The sequence below is a fragment of the Lissotriton helveticus genome, chromosome 5_1 (assembly GCF_964261635.1).
Source record: "Lissotriton helveticus chromosome 5_1, aLisHel1.1, whole genome shotgun sequence".
In the NCBI taxonomy this organism is placed as follows: Eukaryota; Metazoa; Chordata; class Amphibia; order Caudata; family Salamandridae; genus Lissotriton; species Lissotriton helveticus.
Window position 1 is genome coordinate 1,661,593,856 of NC_136065.1, and position 19,709 is coordinate 1,661,613,564.

A 19,709-nucleotide genomic window follows, 5' to 3' on the forward strand; every position below is an offset into this window, starting at 1 on the left:
ACCAATTTGTCCTTTAGGTTAGCACTCCGTTTAAACGCAAACAATGGCCTTGGGAGCGTATTGTCAGTTAAATTCAGTACCCCCCAGTGTTTATTAATGCTCTTTTTCACAGAATAAGAGAAGCTAGAGAATGTGTTAACAAATGTTAGTCTCTCGTTCTTTTCGTTGGGTGTACTTTTCTCTAACAGTGCTTCTCTAGTATTGTTAGCTGCTCTTTTTTTTGGATTTCCGAATTAGTTGGACGGGATAGTTCTTCTCTTTCAATTCAATTGATAATACTTTGGCATGTTCTTCATATTGTGCCAGTTTAGTGCATTTACGCCTTATCCGTAAAAATTGCCCAAATGGCAAATTTTCCCGGAGAGCTCGTGGATGATAACTTTGGAAAGGCAACAAGGAATTGCATGAGGTAGGTTTTTTGTACAGTTCTGTCTCCAGAATGCCATTGTTAGGTTTAATTGATAGATCCAGAAACGGCAGACTGGTTCTTGAAAATTCAAGGGTGAATCGTAGAAAGTCGTCCTGTTGGTTCAGCCACTCATGGAACAGTTTCAGAGTCTCTAAATCTCCTTGCCAGATGACAAAAATTTCATCTATGTACCTTTTCCAGGTACATAGATAGTCAAAAAATGGATTGCTAGGTGTTAGTATGATCTCTTGTTCTGCTTTATGGACATATAGGTTTGCCAAACTAGGGGCACATACACTGCCCATACATGTCCCTGAGATTTGGAGGTACAGTTGATCCTCAAATTTAAAGAAATTGTCTTTAAGTACTTTTCTAGAACAGAACATTACAAATTCTATTGGTGTTATGCTCTCCCAGTTGAGATTCTCAAGCATGGTTTTAATTGTGGCTAGTGTCTCATCCTGTGGGATGCAGGTGTACAGGGATTCTACGTCAAAGGACACAAGCCAGTCATTTTCAGGATCAAATGACAGCCCCTGAATTTCTGACAGAAGATGCTTGGTGTCTTGGACGAAGGTAGGCATCTGTGTTACCATTGGGCGAAGAAAAGCGTCCACAAATGTGGAAAGAGGCTCAAGGAGGGAACCAATCCCTGAAACGATCGGTCTCCCTGGTGGTGGTCTGGTCACTTTATGTATCTTAGGAAGAACATAAAAGTACGGTGTGATCGGAGTAGTAACTACCAGATACATTGCCTCATGTTCCGTGATCCATTTTTTCTCTTTCGCTTCTTCCACTTTGCTGCTGATTTCCTTCATCAGGCGTTTAGTAGGGTCCATTTGTAATTTCCTATAGGATTTTTGGTCATTCAGTTGCCATAGACATTCATCTCTATAAGTCTCTTTGTTCAGAATCTCTCTCTCTCTCCCCTTCCTTTTTTTGTACATATAGATACCTGGGTATAACCTGACAGAAAAAGGAAAACGCAGGAATACCGGTGTTGTATAAATATAATTTTCACTTTGTTTTTCATTTTATTGCAGCAGCAATGTTCACATATTAGATCTGGTCCTGAAGAAAGCCGCTGATACTTTAGTAAAGATCAACAGGCTGAAACATGTTGACCATTTAGTGACAGTGGTTCTATATCCATACCACTGTGCTGTTTCTTCTGTATTTTAACCCTGTCAAGTAGAACACAATAATAAAGTCATGTAGTGATTCTACGTAGTCAATTTTAACGTCACTCACACCCTCCTTAACACAGCTCTGCATACCTCACTACATTCATCATCTCACTTATGGGTTTGCCATCCTTCAAAACATCTCTGAGCTCCTTCTTTAAACACCGAAGTAGTAGCTCCCAGTGTTTGACTAGGGTTTCATCACTGGTAAGGAGGACCCATATGATGAAGCATGTCACCCTTGGGTGAGTGAGGGTTATTATCCTTAATGGATGTCTTCCCCAGTTAGGTTTCCGTTATATTATTTTGTTTGAGAGAGGCGCTACCTTCTTGCTAATAAACACATGTAGGAGACCATTGGTGTATTCCATGTCCCCAAAAAGGAGTGCCAGTGGCATCTACCGGCTCAAATGAAGCACTGTGTAACGCAAACACCTGCTCATTTTAAGGTAACATGGTTTCAAAGGGCAGATGAACACTTTACTGAGAACGATTGTATTTTACTAACAGCATCTAAACCATGAGGTGTTATACAGTATGATGTGCGTGGGCTAAGGTTGTGACAGGATTACAGAAGCTAGTAAGTGATGGAGCATCGCATTTGACTCGTGTAGTTGGAAATGTTCAATGTAAAACTGCCTTTTTTAAATTTTTATTTTTGCAGTTTGGTGCACCAGGAGACAAAGCGATTCGCTCCACATTTTTGGGGCGGGATGTGGGGGTTTGTTTTGATGCCGAGACCAACCAGACATCGTCTTATTACAACAACAGCTTAGGTTATATGTCAGCCACTGGGCCACATGACCTGAAGGGCTTGAGGTTTGCTTACCTTCCTTGTTAGCCTGTGTGCATGCCTACTGCCAAGATGCAGACCTCATCAAGCCTGTGTGCAGGTCTACTGCCAAGATGCAGACCTCATCAAGCCTGTGTGCATGCCTACTGCCAAGATGCAGACCTCATCAAGCCTGTGTGCAGGTCTTCTTCCCAGATTCAGACCTTATCAAGCTTGTGTGCAGATCTACACACAGGCTTGATGAGGTCTGCATCTTGGCAGTAGACCTACACACAGGATTGATGAACTCTGCATCATTTCAGTAGGTCTACTGCCAAGATGCAGACCTCATCAAGACTGTGTGCATGTCTCCCACCAAAATGCAGACCTCATCAAGCCTGTGTGCAGGCCTACTGCCAAGATGCAGACCTAATCAAGCCTGTGTGCAGGTCTGCCGCCAAGATGCAGACCATCATGCCTGTGTGCAGGTCTGCCGCCAAGATGCAGACCTCATCACGCCTGTGTGTAGATGTACCGCCAAGATGCAGACCTCATCACGCCTGTGTGTAGATGTACCGCCAAGATGCAGACCTCATCAAGCCTGTGTGCAGATCTACCGCCAAGATGCAGACCTCAAAGCCTGTGTGCAGATCTGCAGCCAAGATGCAGACCTCATAAAGCCTGTGTGCAGCTCTGCCGCCAAGATGCAGGCCTCATCAAGCCTGTGTGGAGGTCTACTGCCGACATGCAGACTTCATCAGGCCTGTGTGCAGGCCTACCGCCAAGATGCAGACCTCATTAAGCCTGTGTGCAGGTCTACTGCCGAGATGCAGACCTTATCACGCCTGTGTGCTTGTCTGCCACCAAGATGCAGACTTCATCAAGCCTGTGTGCGGGTCTGCCACCAAGATGCAGACTTCATCAAGCCTGTGTGCGGGTCTGCCACCAAGATGCAGACCTCATTAAGCTTGGGTGCACGTCTATCGCCAAGAAGCAGACCTCATCAAGCCTATGTGAAGATCTCCATTCAAGATGCAGGCTCGGCTGCTGGTGCATTTGTAACTTATGCGCAACCACCCCTCGAAATATGCTTTCCATTTAGTGCTCTTGTCTGAAACAATCCTACATGCCTTTGCGTGGGATCAACGCCTGAATATCGGGCTACCTTTTGATTCACATGTGTGAACAGACCATTTATGTGCCCCTACCCCAGAGTTGTGCTCCTGCTTTCATGCACTTTTTTTATCAGACTTCTACAAGTGTCTGTGCTGCCACAGTATGTATTTTTTTTTACCAGTTAGTGCAGTGCTTAATTTGTTAAAGAATACAGGTGCCCAAAACTCTGCTCATGAGCCCGTGGCTGGTGCAATGCAATGTTGGCTTGCTGAATACCAAGACTGCGCAGTCTTAAATCCACTGCATGCATTTTTAATCCACTGCCAGGCACACTCTGCCTCTTTATCCCTCTCTTGCAGGTTCCTGCTCTCTCCCTTTGTGATGATTCTCCATCCTTCTGCTTGGTGTGTTTTCCTTCTCCTGCTCTCGGTAAATGTCGGATGCCAAACAATAAGTGCTGGTCTCCAAAAATGAGTGCCAGCGGCCCCCTCCAGTTCAAATTAAGCACTGATTTAGTGCATGTGTGACCAACTCCTCAAGCCAGTGTGCACGGCCATTTACATAGTGCAGGCTTGCTTTCCAGTAGTAAGTGATCAGATCTCCCTCAAACCTCGGAGGCTGACCCAAGGAGGGTCGTTCAGCGCACGCTGCCCTCTAGGCGCAGCCACGTCCATCTAGTAAATATTTATGGCCATTCTCACAAACCCCTGAGTGCAGTCACCTGCTGGATGCATTTCTGGTGCATTAGAAAATACATGGTTTGTTTGAAACCCCACATCTCTGCAATGGGTGCAGGTGTCAACAGAGGTATTTTACTCAGGATGGGAGAACCAAGGGCGAACTCTGAAGCTTGGTACATCGTGGGTTCATCTGCCTGGTGCACTGATTCCACATACTTCAAAAAGAGGGGGACATGAATATCACAGATGTAAGTCTGCTGTCATGTTATAGAACTGTGTAATATATTATAGCATAAGAACTGTGTAATATAAGAATACAACATTAGCAAAGCAGACCGTAATAGGATATACGGTAAACTTGTGGCCAGTCGAAGGCCAGAAAGTTGAAACATAACAGTGAAAAGAGCTGCTGATCAGCATTGTACCCCGATAATACTGAAAACCCGACTATAAGAGTTTAAAATAAATCACTAGGGGGCCGGAACTTCTGTGGGTTACAAATAAAAATTAAATAATCGCAAAGAGAATTGGAACTCACATTTTTGTCACACAAAAGCGAGCACCTGTAGCTTTATTTGTCCCTAGCCATAAAATAGTTTAGAATGACCTCATTGCTACTTCCTCGGCTAAAAAAATATATATATATATATATTTGTGTTCCTTTCGAAGGGTGGGTAGTACGTTTTTAGGTCTCACTGAGTCAGCGCATGTGCCGCAAGAAATTTAGTGAGTGGCTTTTGAAAGTGCTGACCTGAGGCTTTTGCTGGCCTCAAGCTTGCGTTCATGTGTGCGTGCACACGCGCAGCTGCTGGGTTTCTGTCAATGGCTAATCCCTCCCCCACCACAGATCACGTCACCACTGGCGTTTTTTTTTCTTCCGGTTTAGCGCGCACACAACTCTCTTCCTCATTGCTTTTGCGGCCGCATCACTTTTAGGGCTACGCCGCCTGGGTGGCCAATGCTTGTTATAGGCGTGACTGCGCCTTAAAATTGCTTGGTAGCTTTTTGAAAGAAAAGGGCTTTCTGAACGCGTCCATACCCCCACCACTTCCACGTAAGCCGTCCATATTGCAAAAAGCTGGCCTGCAGTGTGTCCTAAGCACATAGACTTTACCAGGGCGGTCTCCATCTGTTGGAAATCTGCTGTGATTGCGCAGATGCTCCGCCTGCTGCAAGACCGTCCCATTTGCCAGTCTTGTAAGTTCTGGGGATGATCTCATGCCTCTTCCCATCCTGCTAAACCTCCCTCTGGCCTCCAGCCTTGCTTCAATTTTGGAGACCTTATGCTATCTACTCAGGTTTGCCAACTCCTGCAACCTTAAGCATGTCAGATTGCAATAAATTCTGAGCGACACTAAAACACGTGCTGCTCAGGATGATTAATACGAGAACAAGGCCATCCAAATACCAATCTGAAATTTAAAATCCTGTGATAAGAAATACAATTTAACTAGCATTATATGTAATTCAGATTAGCGGTATATATTAAACGGTTTGCATATAGTAACAGTTAGCCTGCCTCACTGATATTATTTTAAGTGCTGTTTAGCCTTCCCTTTTACACCTCCACCTCGCAGCATAATGGGCCAAATGCACAAAGCATTTTTCTGGTCGTAAATGGCCCGATTCGCACAACCGGGCCATTTGTGACCTGAAAAATGCTTTTTTAAATGTACTTGTTATTGAAATTGCATTTTGCATTTGCGATTCAGTATTTGGAAGGGGCGTGTATAGGGCATCCCTTCCAAATACCGAATCCGTATGGTATGTATTACTGTTTTGCCACCAAGTTCTGGTTGCAAAATAGGAATACTTTACCACCGAAACAAACAAAAACAAGCATTTACAATGCAACGGTTTCGCCTTTGCAAAAGTTAGAGCTATTGGCATTGTAAATGACAAACGTTTTATTTATGTGTTGTTTTTGAAAACATATAAATAAATGGCATTGTCATTTACAATGCCAATAGCTTAATCTCTCGCAAATGCGTTTTCTATTGCATTTGCACCCACACACACAGACACACACAGACACACACACACAGACACACAGACACAGACACACACACACAGACACACACACACACACACACACACACACACACACACACACACACACACACAGCCACACGCACCCACCCACCACACAGACCCCCTGCTTTTAAATGATATCGACCCCCACTAACATGCTGTGCCTGGACAATTTATAGGTATGTTATGACTAAATATGAAGATAAAGAGCAAGCCACGACACAGAGCAGCATTAATTATCATAAATACCTGTAACCTAAAAAAAACACCAATTCCAGCACAAGAGGCATGCAGTCATTCCTCCCAAGGCAGCACACATCCAGACCCCATCACCAACCCATGGACAGGACTCTGATAACCGGAATCATACTGACAGCACTCTCCCCCATGCACTTGACCATTCCCCCCCCTCCCCAGTATTACACACATTTCCCCGTAGCAGCCCCAGCACCATCACTCCCTCATGAGATGTAATGAAACAAGAAGAGAGTAGGCTTTGTTGACTCTTGTACAGTAAGTGGCACAAGGACCCAAACTAACAAACCAGAGCAAACCGGGGCCTAACCCCTCGCTGGTAATCTGGGGCCCAGTCCTGCACTTGCAGACGTTTTATCTGTTACAAAAGATGTATTCACAATAGTGCTCACATTTAACGCAGTGCTGCTGCTGGTCTTTAAGCTCTGGTGACGCCAGAAATCACTCAACTTTCCCTGTCCCGTTCCTTGAGGCCTAATAGCGCGGTTATTCAAGGCTGTCAATCTATACCGCTAAACTCTGATCCCCACAGAAGCAAAGGCACCACAATCATAGGTGTGCGCCCCCTGCCCTCACCCACCCCCGCATAAGCTGCACTCCGCTCCGAGACATAACAGCACATAATTGTCGTGTTCTGCTTACATATTTGGAGACTGGCTTTCTGACAATAAGGTTCTTCAGTTGGAAAGGGTGAAAGGTCACACCTGCTATCATTAAATGTTGTGCTTCAAAAAGCATGCACACAAATGCGGGCCTACCAAAGGAATGCCGACGCTGTAACCAACACCGCGCAGCTGTTATAACGAGGACTTCTTTATTCCGCCTAATGGGCAACGCTATCCCCCTGAAAACGGCTCACAAAAATCCGTTCGTTCTGCCCCTCGTGAGGCGCATCGAAGCCCGCCGGCTCTTCCCAGGCTCCCTCCACGTGAGCCGGGCCCTCGCCTGCCTTTAGTTCGCGAGTCTCTACTGCAAAACAGTATTTACCTGCTGTGCCACTCAACTTTCAAGGAGCGGTTACAAGGAAAATACTCATCACTCTCCCCCTTCGCGGGCTGTAATTTCAGCATTAGGCTCGAATGCACATGCATTAGTCACACCAGCCCGCTTGACGGGAGCGCGCAGGGACATTCTATGTCTGAGGCTGCTAAAACATTCAGCACTTCAAAGCCTAAAGGTGGGGGTGATTTATTGGAGCAGTGATGGTTAAACATTTACCGGCTTACACCCTGTAGACAATAAGATTTATTCTGCTTTAATTGTACAGAAAACATTAAGGCCGACGCTCGTGGAGGGCTGTTCTACGGACTAAAGCGCCTTGATTTTTTGCCTCTTAAGCCCGACGTGAACGTACTCACCGTGAGACCGCGGCGGGAGGGAGGAGGCACGGACGGCGGGCGGGCGGGAGGGAGAAGGCACGGACAACGGGAGGGAGGGCGGTGTATAAACAAAGGTTGGACAGCATCGAACACTAACAGTGGGCGGGCGGGAGGGAGGAGGCATGGACAGTGGGCGGGCGGGAGGGAGAACTTCGAGAAGGCCCGGACAGCGAGAGGGATGGTGTGGGGGGCGGGACTTAAAAAAAGACCAAGAAACGCCCCCGAATCGCGTTGTGACGGGGGAAAGAGTAACTGACACCCATCTCTTCCAATGGCTAGCCTCCATTTATGGAGCTAGCCAATGGAAGAAGGGGCGGGTTCAAGTCCCCCATACTGTTCTAACATTACGGGTTCAAGTCCCCCATACTGTTCTAACATTAGATTTCGCCTGCGCGAACGCTGCTGCGCAGCGGACGCCAGGCGAAACCTAAAAAGTGCTGGTACTCTGTACCGGACAGTACCTGCCCATTTAAAGCACTGACTAACAGGGAGCGGCACTGGGACGTCTTTCATTACAAGGCAATAAATACATGTATGGAGTCACCTCCTATATGGAGTGTTGGCGGACTCAGTCAGAATAAGAATATTTAAAGGGTTATGAGCTGACAAAGGTCAGTAAGTAAGTCTTGAAAGCTAAATAGGAGCTTTAGTCTACACACAGACTGCTGTGGTGCATCAGGCACTGACAGACGCAGACTGACAGCCCCAGCGAGCTTATTTACCATCATTATCTGAGTGTTTATATCACGGCTCTGCAATACATCCCTATACAGTGCTCCTCCGTGCAAGCTTGGGGCTGGAGAGAGGTTCCCACACTCAGCAGCCAATCAGAGAGCAGCAGGGACAATAGAAGTGTGGCACATTACAGGGAGGGAGGGGTTATGACATCTGGGGCCCGGACACAAAGGATCGGAGTGTGGGAAAGAGCCGCCCCTTCTCCTTTATAGGTTTAAATCACTCTCGGCCTGTGGGACCTGTTGTGAGTAAATACTGTTCGCACGGGTCAGATCAAGGCGTTGGGCCGATGAGTTAACAAAAGACTCCCGTCAAGAACAGATGACAACAGGTTGCTTTGAAAAGGTCACTCGGCCCGAAAAGCCCCGTGTCTGTATTATATGACTGACTCAATGGTGTGTTTTGTAGGCGCGCTCAAAAAGGAATTGCAGTTGCTGGAGCTGCCTGTTGGATTACACTTGCATCTTTCAACGAAACAGGTCCGCAGCTGTTTTGGAGATTGCTACAGTCTGCTTTGAATTTACTGTTTGACGGTCCTTTTAAACTGATTGACAAGTGAGGATATATTACGATATTCACACATATTTTACCCAAAAAACGAAATCTATCACCCCAGACCTCAGATGACAGACCGACAGACAGCTGTACAGCACAGTTGACGTGCGCTGTGTTTCTTTTTTTAGAGTTTGCTTAGTGCACGCCAATCAGCACACTCTTTATCACAATACAAGTTCTTAAGTACTATGAGATTCCAGCAGCAGGCATTGCCACTCTGTCATACAAGAGGGCACGGACAGTGGGCGGGCGGGCGGGAGGGAGAAGGCACGGACAACGGGAGGGAGGGCGGGGGATAAACAAAGGTTGGACAGCATCGAACAGTGGGCGGGCGGGAGGGAGGAGGCACGGACACTGGGCGGGCGGGAAAAGGCATGGACATCGGGACAGCGAGAGGGAGGGTGTGGGGGGAGGGGCTTAAAAAAAGACACGGGAACACCCACTAATCGCGTCGTGACGGGGGGAAAGGGTAATTGACAACAATGTCTTCCAATGTCTAGCCTCCATTTATGGAGCTAGCCAATGGAAAAAGGGGTGGGTTCAAGTCCCCAATACTGAGATACCATTACATTTCGCCTGCGCGAAACGCTGCTTGCGCAGCTTTCGCCAGGCGAAACCTAAAAAACAAGCAACAAAAAAAGAAAGCATGGATGAAAAAAAACAGCAAAATTGAGATAAAAGGCCAGGAAGTGTAGGGTGGTGGAAGAAAGAGGTATAATGGGTGATGAGTGCGACAGCCTACTTAGGCATTGCGACTGTCCAAAGGGTCAAGGCCTGTTGTGACTTTAAGTCCATGGCCATGTCTATGTTGTACTCCCTGGTGTGTGAGCAGGTGTGATCCAGCACCAAGATGATCTGCATACACTGAACAAAGCTTGAATTGACCCGGTGCGCACCCATCAAAACCTCTTCAAAATATATAAATAGATACCAACGAGGTGCACTTGAATTTGTAATTGCGAGTGATTCACCCCTCATCATTTTTTAACCACACAAATGACCATAATTAAGGTAAACTGTGACCTGAAGCACTTTTGGCTTTAGCTAACGAAGCAAAAACTTCAACATCTGTGTGAAAGATTGTAAGGCAGTTCTATCCAAAAAGATCACAGTTGTGTAACTGGCTTGGAGAGACATTTAGTTTAAAAAGTATTTTTATAGTTTATAGTTTCCTCTGTGTCCCACGTTATGTGAATCCAAAAAAGCAAACATGTGTTGGTATATGAAATTGATAGCTCTAAAACTACTTTTAATGGTCAGCAAATTCATATTTCAAATATTTTAATAGTATTTCAAAGGGGTCCTACACTGAGTGAACAGAATAGTTGTAAAAGTTCACATTTTGTCTACAATATAAAGCAGTACAAAACCTCTAAAATATTCACTAGTGGCAACAACAAAAAAGTTTACATATCTTGCTCAACACAACGCCCAAATAGTCAAGAAAACCCCCCAGATCACTACCCATGTCTCACAGTGGTTGCAGACTATGACCAAGAAAACATAGTGTACCTGTAGGCATGCTAATGTAGCATCCTTTGAAACTTTGAGGCCAGACATCACAGCAGTATACGAAGCAGGGTTTTATTTCCCTGTTACCTCACTGCTCAAGTTACGACCTGGTTCAGAAGAAGAGCCAGGCAGGAAGGAACTGGTCTTTCCTCATATGATACTCTGGTTTATCTGTTTGAATGCGTGAGAGCCTCCCCTGTGCGAAACAATGTATTTACTCATTTGTGTCAGCGCCCAAACAGGACCAAAGGGAGTACTTTTTCAGTGTAAACATATTAATTCTAATTTTGTGAGGGTGTGTCCACCTGCTTGCTTCCCAAGGCGGTTACCAATGTTGTTACTGGGTTTTACCATCTTTGGCATGACACAATTGCTCCATATGATCCCTATAGGGCCAGTGAGTTATGATTCTGAGCCACAAGTATTTGTTGATCTTTTACATTTTCACAAAAGGCCTGCATGCTGCTTGCTTCCCTGACACATGAAAGAACATCCCTGAATATTAGCTAACGCGAATAACTGTCTTTCATCTGTCTGGAAAAAAGAAGTCTAGACAAAACACTCTTATCGGGTGTTTTTCCTTCAGCTGCTCGGAGATGAGCCATCCTAAAATGGAAGTTATGGATGCTGGTCGCAGCCGAGTTTCCCCTCAGCTGCATGCCCTCTTCTGTCTGCACACAACAATCATAACAGGAAGCGGAAACCGGCCGCAGTGTCCACGAGGCCCTGGCCGGCGGACGTCAGCCAATGGGAGGCCCCTGTCATTGTTCAGGGGATACAAAAGGCGCTCTGTTGGGAAGCAGCAAGAAAGAAGCCGAGAACTTGCGGCCTGTCCAATAAATACACTGGCACCAGAAACAGGAACCTCAATCAGCGCACCGCAAACGTGTCTGGTCACAAAAAAAAGGCAAACGACTGAGTTAACCTCTCCCCAGCCAAGCACGAGCTTAAGCTCCGTTTAATTAAGAAAGTATGTCAACAACTTAACTCAGAGAATGGGCATGGAGAGCAGGATGCCACCTTTGGGATTGCATTATATTACAGCTTCTTGGTACGTGTTTTCCCACGCATATCTGACAATAGCTGAGTTAAAACTATATATGTTCAAGAATTGGAAACTAAACAGAAAATACATTATTAACTAATAAGACAGGAAACGTGTTATGAAACTAAAAAAATGAGTGTGAGGATGGCAAAAGTCTGGAACAGAGCAACAGTTCGTTTCGGGATTCGGGGGCGTGTTTGCGTGCTCTCCCCTTCCCATTGGCTGGAAGGTAAAATTCCAGCCAATGGGAAGAGGAGAGGGCGGGACTTAAAAAAAGACCCAGAAACGCCCCCGAATCGCGTTCCGACGGGGAAAGAGTGATTGACAGCCAATCTCTTCCAATGGCTAGCCTCCATTTATGGAGCTAGCCAATGGAAGACAGAGGCGGGACGAAGCCCCATACTGTAGGACATAAGATTTCGCCCTGGGCGGAGCACTGCTTCGCAGTGCTGCGGCCAGGCCGAAACCTAAAAACTTAAAACCAGAACTGGTGGTAACCCATTTGCAAAGGGGAGGGGTCACAAGGATCGCTTTATCTTTGAGAATGTAAATAAAAATATTTTTTAAGAGCAGGCAGTGGTCTCAGGGATCACTGACTCCACTTAAACAAGCATTGGCATAGCCAATATGTCTTGCCTTTGGGACCTTTATAAGTATTTAGTTATCCAGCACAATATCCTTGGTGCAACAAATCAACTGTTTCATGGCTAAACACTTATAAGGTCCCAACGGCGAGACCTATTGGCTGTGCCAATGCTTGTTTTACATGCTTCCCTGCGCCATCCAACGTTTACCTTCGTCCTTTACGCCTACCCTGACCCTGCAAATCATTCAATGGACTTTATTTTAAGACAAACCAATGTTCACAGATCGCCTGGACCAATCAAAAGCACTACTTTGTAAACTTGTGCCTTTCGCCTGGTCTGCTTCTCACATTCTGTTGGCTTTGAGCACACACTGACACATTAGATTGCGCATAAAATAAGACTTCACCAGGCCTAGCTACTGGCTATTGCTTTGCTGAAAAAACTTCCGGGATATGTGGGGATATTTTCTAAATTCGAGCTCAGGGGCCTTTGAATTGTGGGGCGCGACCCCTTGGAATTCTGCAGCTGTATTCCAGAGACGCACAAATGCCTCAGCAAGTACTTGTAAATGAAGATGGCCTGGAAGCATGACCTTGTGTATTTGGTAGGTTTTCAGGTATGTTTATTTACATGCAACTTTGAAGTGCATAAAAAAATGGGACTGTAATCCGGACTTCTATGGGGCACGTTAATGAGTGTGGTAGCCAGGCCAAAGACATTCTGCTACCTTTTTTTTTTTCTTCATCTTTACATAACTGCATATAAATTAAGGTATACACTTTAAATGAAAACTAAATACAAATTGAACTGGTGGGAACGGGACTATTTTACCTTATGCAACCTCAATTGATTAATGTGATCACTGCAGATATCTGCGTGAGACCAGAGAGCCACAGAAATGAATCCTGGTGGATGCAGTGGGGAATAGTGACGTGTTTATAGTGCTATTTATAGTGCTATGATCACACATCCTGTGATAGAAAGTGCTGTGAATACACGTCATTATTTTATAATTGCATTACACAGTACAAGATAGGGGCTGCAAAATGAATTGGTGTGTAAAATAAAATAAGTGCTTTCAAAGTATATAATTAAGTGATAGATAAGTAACGTGTCAAAAATATTGTGTCCATTAAAAGGACTCCTTGTAGAACTCTGCTGGTAACACCCTTACATTGCCTCTCAAAAATGATAAAAGGGCACATTTGCAAATCTATGGTTGCAAAATATTAGTTGCAAATTGAAACCAGTATTTTTGCCACCAGTAAAAATGTTTAAGAACTTGCCATGGTACTGATAGGTTTGTTCTGAAAAATCCAAATCATAGTGGGTTGCTATCTGACCTAAACATATGACCCATGAATATTGATTTAGGTAGGTCACAAATTCTAACTCGGTGCGATTGGAGACCTTCATTGGGATGGTGGCCTGTTGGTGTGAACAGATCATATATGTGATTGTATTTCAACAACGTAATTATTTTAATTATTTTATGTGGCCAATGTTCCTTAAAGAAAACCTGCCTGCATTTAGAAAAACATCCTTTTGATCACTGCCTAATCCCAAACAAACCTCTTTAACCTTAGCAAAGGGAAAGGTTCCCCAGGGCGCCCCTTCTTTTTGCAACTGGGTTACCACACCAACTTGGTGAACTGTAACTTTTTAATTGTTTACCAAAGCTATTTCTGTCCTAAACCATTGATACATATGGATAGTAATTGCTATTTGGAAGGAATACCTAAAACACAGTCCTTCCAAATATCACTTTCTTATCCATTTCTAAACCCATTTTGGAAGTTGGTAGTTAATGACTTCTAAAATGTTTTTTAGGTCTCGGCCTAGCGTACACTGTGCAGCAGTGTTCGCGCAGCCAGAGTCTTTTTCTCTGGGTTTTAAAAATGGACCTGGAAATTCCACACAGCTCGTGCATGTTATTTCCTAGGTCCATTTTGATTGGGCTTTGTGTGCGTGTATTTTTTAAACGGAACACGCAATAGGCCATGGGTGGTGGCGTAGCTCCGCCCATGGCCTATTGGTGTCTGTTACGTGCACCAAAGCCTATATGTCTTTAATTATCGTGCCGACACGGGCGCGATAATTGAAGACATATGCCTGCAGTGGCGCACGCGTGCACCACTAGACTTTTTTTTTTTTTTTTTACTATAGCAATCGCGAAAGCGATCCCTTTCAGTGATTTGAGTTCTCAGCAGTGCCTGACAGGAGTGCGCGTCGCATACTCTTCCTGCACGTTTTGGTCAAGGTTTTCTACTGAGAGGAAGTCTGGTGCCCTTTACTCGGCAGCAAGCAAGGTAAATGTGCAAACTACGTGCAAAGCGTGTTACTCCAGGTTTGGGAAAAATAAAGCCTGTAGCGTCTATTGTCTGTAACTCTAACTGACCATCTGACGGCCACGGAAAGCGCTTGAGTGGAGCTGCGTGCTGGCATGCTAATATAAAATACTCTGATGCCCTTGCGCTATATAAAACTAAAAACAATTAAATTAAAATGTAAAATGCCTTTTCAAGTAAAGCATGCATGGCCCTGTTCCACATGTGTAAACTTCCTTCCTGTTTTGGCCTCTGTTCCCATTTCTGTTGACTGTGAAACAACTCATTTGCAGCTGTGTCCACACTTGCGAAGGAGAGCATGCACTGCTGTCCACCTTCCCACCTCAAGTCACCAAGCCACTCCCTGTGCTTCCCCCTGGGATCCCCTGATTTCTTGGCACCTCAATTGCATGCCATCCTCCCACTGACAAACAAGCTCCTTCTGTCTCAAACACATTAGCAAAGAATTGAGCTGTGTCGAAGACCCTGTACAGCATGTCCCCCACTCCATGCTGTTGGGATGGTACAGACTGCCTTCCCCAAGTGAATTGTGACATGGACATAATTTATGGATTGGTCTGAATAGCAGATGGGCCTTTTGTAGTAGGGCTTGCAACTCCTGTGGATTGATTTGCATCCTTTTTAGGTCGAACCTACCAGACAGTGCCGGTGTCTGTCTGCTGGCGTTGCGGGTTGAGTGGTGCTGTACGTGGTGGGGATTGAGTGGTGCTGTACGTGGTGAGGATTGAGTGGTGCTGTAGGCGTTGCGGGTTGAGTGGTGCTGTAGGCGTTGCGGGTTGAGTGGTGCTGTAGGCGTTGCGGGTTGAGTGGTGCTGTAGGCGTTGCGGGTTGAGTGGTGCTGTTGGCGTTGCGGGTTGAGTGGTGCTGTAGGCGTTGCGGGTTGAGTGGTGATGTAGGCGTTGCGGGTTGAGTGGTGATGTAGGTGTTGCTGGTTGAGTGGTGCTGTACGTGGTGGGGATTGAGTGGTGCTGTAGGCGTTGCGGGTTGAGTGGTGCTGTACGCGATGGGGATTGAGTGGTGCTGTACACGATGGGGATTGAGTGGTGCTGTACGCGATGGGTATTGAGTGGTGCTGTTGGCGTTGCGGGTTGAGTGGTGCTGTAGGCTTTGTGGGTTGAGTGATGCTGTAGGCGTTGCGGGTTGAGTGGTGCTGTACGCTGTGGAGATTGAGTGGTGCTGTAGGCGTTGCGGGTTGAGTGGTGATGTAGGCGTTGTGGTGCTGTACGCGGTGGGGATTGAGTGGCGCTGTAGGCATTGTGGGTTGAGTAGTGATGTAGGCATTGCGCGTTGAGCGGTGCTGTACGCGGTGGGGATTGAGTGGTGATGTAGGCGTTGGGGGTTGAGTGGTGCTGTAGGCGGTGCACGTTTTCAGCAGGCACACTCCTCCAGCCGTCAGTGCACACTTTCACCAGTACACACCACTATCCACCACTGCACGCTTTCACCAGACATACACACCACCAGTTGTCAGTGCATGCTTTCACCGGGCACAAACCCCACCAGCCGTCAGTGCACGCTTCCACCAGGCACACACACCAACAGCCATCAGTGCACACATCATTTGTTAACTCATCCGCAATGAACTATTGTAGCAATCGCAGTATGGCGCACTTTACTTTTAAACATATTCATCTAAAGCGCAGCATGCAACCATTGCTACAAAAATAAATACACATTTTTTTGGCCTACAATTTATAGACTTTTGTTGTAGTTGGTGTTGCAATATTTAGCGTTGCCAATAGCTCAAACTTAATTAACCCGAGACCTATTGCATTGTAAATGCTTGTTGTACATTGCTAAAAGATGTATTTCGTCCCCAAACTTCGAATTAGAACATTTGCAACCAAAAAACTGCTTTCTTCATCTGGCCCTAAATCTTTGTCACCATAAACCTTAAGAGTGACTCCATCAATTAAAGCCTATGCTGCCTCCCAAGCTGCCTTTACATTTGGTGATTTACTAGTGACAGGCTTTTATATTTCTTCCAGGTAGCAGGCATTCTTACGAGAAGGCCGGTTTCTTCTTTCGGTCGCTGTCCCACCCTCCGGTTCACAATACAGGAAATCTTACCCTATCTCTCCCCTTCACTTTCAGCCAGAGGCACATCAAGGACCGCATTAACTGTTGATCAATGGTTATTTTTTTAACAAAAAGTATGGAAACTGTATTTGCAAACTAAAATTAAAAAGCTTGGGCATGTTTCCCATATATCTCGCCCACTTCGGCATATGTGTTACATGCAGATTTTCCTTTCTAGCATTAAAGACCTGCTGGTCACCCTTGCTGTGCACAGAACAGGGCCCAGGCAACGTGGGCGAGATGTGGGTTTCTTTCCCCTTTTTTGCCCCTGACAAAGGGGCAGGCACCCTGCTTTGGGCCTCGAGCCTACGAGTGATAGCCCAGTGGAGTGGGCAGAGGAGATGGTTTGCTTCACAGGGCTGCAGGTATTGTGATGCTGCAGGTGCAGTGGTGTCAAGGTCCAAGAGTGTGAGGGGCCCATTGCATCACAACGATTGTCTTACTTTATAAAAGTGGTTATTTTTTCCTTGTTGTCATTAGGGCCGGGGCCCCTTTCCTGCTTAAAGGTCAAAGTGTTGAGGCTAATTTTTTTCTAAAAGAGACGGAGATTCTGTTTCAGTATTTGAGTGATTGCCAAGCATGGTGGAAACCCGCTCCTCCAATACTTGGCAAAGTTTTGGACAGGTCTGACTTCAAAAGATTTGGCTAAGGGGCACTCAAAGCCAAAACAAGTTTGAAGTCTAGCCCTACAAGTGTTGTGGTTCACAGCAGAGACACCTCAAGTCAAGCAGTGGCCAACAGTGTATGTACTAACGCCCAAATTCTATGGCCTACGCATCGATACACATAGTTAGCAATTAATAACCATTTCCTGAAAAGCGTGATCTTTACTTGACTGAGAAAACATGATGACCCTAAAACATCATAACTCGGCACAGATGTATATATTTTTATGTATATGAATGTAAAAGCCTAAATTCTCACTGACAGGAATAATTTACCCCAAAATCTAAAAGTAAGTTAAACTAGAAAGCCATTAAAAAAACCTTTTTTTTTCTATGTTGCTCTGGGATCTGTTTACGTGAATCATAGTGTTTAGGGCACAAGCAATTAAGCTTACATTAACTTAAGTCAATCTTATCCAAAATGGAAGAAAGCATGAGACACTGCAACCTATTACGTGATCTGTTATTTCCTCCTGTAATAAAGACTTGTAGGTTTACACTAAAACTGAGATTTTCCGAGTCACACTGAACGCGGTGGACCTACTCAAAGACAGCCTAACTGTCCCAACCCGAATCAAATACTATGTAACAAGTCATGTCACCTGAATAGACTCTGGGAACACTTAACTCTAAATTAGTAGACTTATGAGAGCGTCCTTGAATGTATCCTGTTGTAAGATGTTTCTCTTTGCTTGTTCCTCATTGGTGCATAACCTGTGAAACATGTACTTGTATAGTGAATGTATGAAGTCTGTTGGCAACAGCCCAATAGAACACATGCTTTTCCTGTGTTGAGGCGTTCACCTTTTCACTTTTTTAGAAGGCGAATCTGTGCTGGATTTTCTGTAGAGCTTTACTGTGTTCGCCATATATTGCCAATTACATGCTTAATTGACTGAAAGTCCAGCTTATGTATTCTGTACTTCTATTTGTTGAGTAAACATTAAAACTATACACGACTGTCAGAATGTTTATAACCTTATTCAAATGATTAATTACAGTGCCACAGGCCCACCAAGGAGCACCCAAGACCTATAGCGACTACACCAATCCTAGTGCAATTATTTGGCACGCATTGTGCAAGTAAATGTGAGACAGGTTTGCACACCTACACTGCTTAGACGTATTGAGCAATTAGCGTTCTATAAAAGACATTGCAATATTTCTGGTAGTGTCACTCAAGTAGTTTTTCCAGACTCCATACTGTGGACTGACAATACATGGCCTTTTGCAAACTTCAGTCGTGGGTGTGTTGCTTGTGAACGGGGCTAGGTTGAGACCACAATGATTCTTCTACATTTCACTAATTGGCTGCATGTACAGAGACTGTTTCTAACCCATCGTGTGTGGTTTTCTCCTTCTTACCCCACAGGTGGATTCGTGCCAGTGGATGCAGGAGAACTGTCTGCAGATGGGAGACGCATACGTCATTGTTTTCTCTGTCACAGACCGTGTAAGCTTCAACAAAGTCACCGAACTGCTACTGCGTCTGCGCACCAGCCGGCCCAACCAGGACCTACCCATCATCCTCGTGGGCAACAAGAGTGACCTTGTGCGATCACGGGAGGTCTCACGTGAAGGTGAGTGGGCTTTACAAAGTATAGCAAACATTTTCTAAACCAGTCATGAAGAAACCTTCCTATTCCGGGCAGAGAGAGGCTTAGTATGACCTCACTCTGCAGAGTATCTATTCTTATTGCGACGAGACGGGCCCGTAGACTTAATGTTCCTTTCCCTCTGAACATCTAGTCTTGTTTAAGTGTCCTTTGTAAGCACACGCCAGGCAGCACGGAGAGACACTTTTTATTGTGGTGTGCACTATATAAATGATCCCACTCACTCTCTGGCACCCACTCGCACAACCACTCTCTCGTATGCTAACCGACCATTTTGATGCTGACATTTGGACCGAGCATTTTTACATCTGTATCTCGGGTAAGCCAGTCTCGAAAGAGGCAAGTGTAATGGGGTACTGGTAATACTGAGCTGCAGAATGGGTCATTTGGGACAGGCAGTGTATTGATGAGGAAGTGGAGCAACACAATGTATAGGAGTGGTTAATTATTGCCTGGTTGTTTGCTCCCCCGCAGCCTGCTCGTTCCCGCCATTGTTACTCCCACTCGCCCTGGCCACTGCTTCCCAGCAACACTCCTGTAGAGAGCCATCCAAGCTCTCCCAAACAATGTTTCCACTTACACATGCATCCAGGCATACCCCGGGGCGGGCTCGCACCGGGGTATAAATAAAGAAAGCGGAAGACCGCTCGAGGTCTTTCCGGCTACCCTGTATCCACAGTGTCCATGTGGGTCTGTCCTGTGCTCCCCCAGCAGCCACGCGCTAGGCTCTGACCTGGCCCT

General features: G+C 45.6%; 1 protein-coding gene across 4 annotated transcripts in view; it reads left to right on the forward strand.

Annotated features, from left to right (window-relative positions):
* REM2 (RRAD and GEM like GTPase 2) overlaps positions 1-19,709 on the forward strand; it is a 278,221-nt gene that overhangs the window by 222,330 nt on the left and 36,182 nt on the right. For all 4 annotated transcript variants that reach the window (XM_078644878.1, XM_078644879.1, XM_078644880.1 and 1 more), the window contains exon 4: positions 18,725-18,932. In XM_078644878.1, coding sequence (XP_078501004.1) covers positions 18,725-18,932 — 208 coding nt within the window. The remainder of the gene's footprint in view (positions 1-18,724; positions 18,933-19,709) is intronic.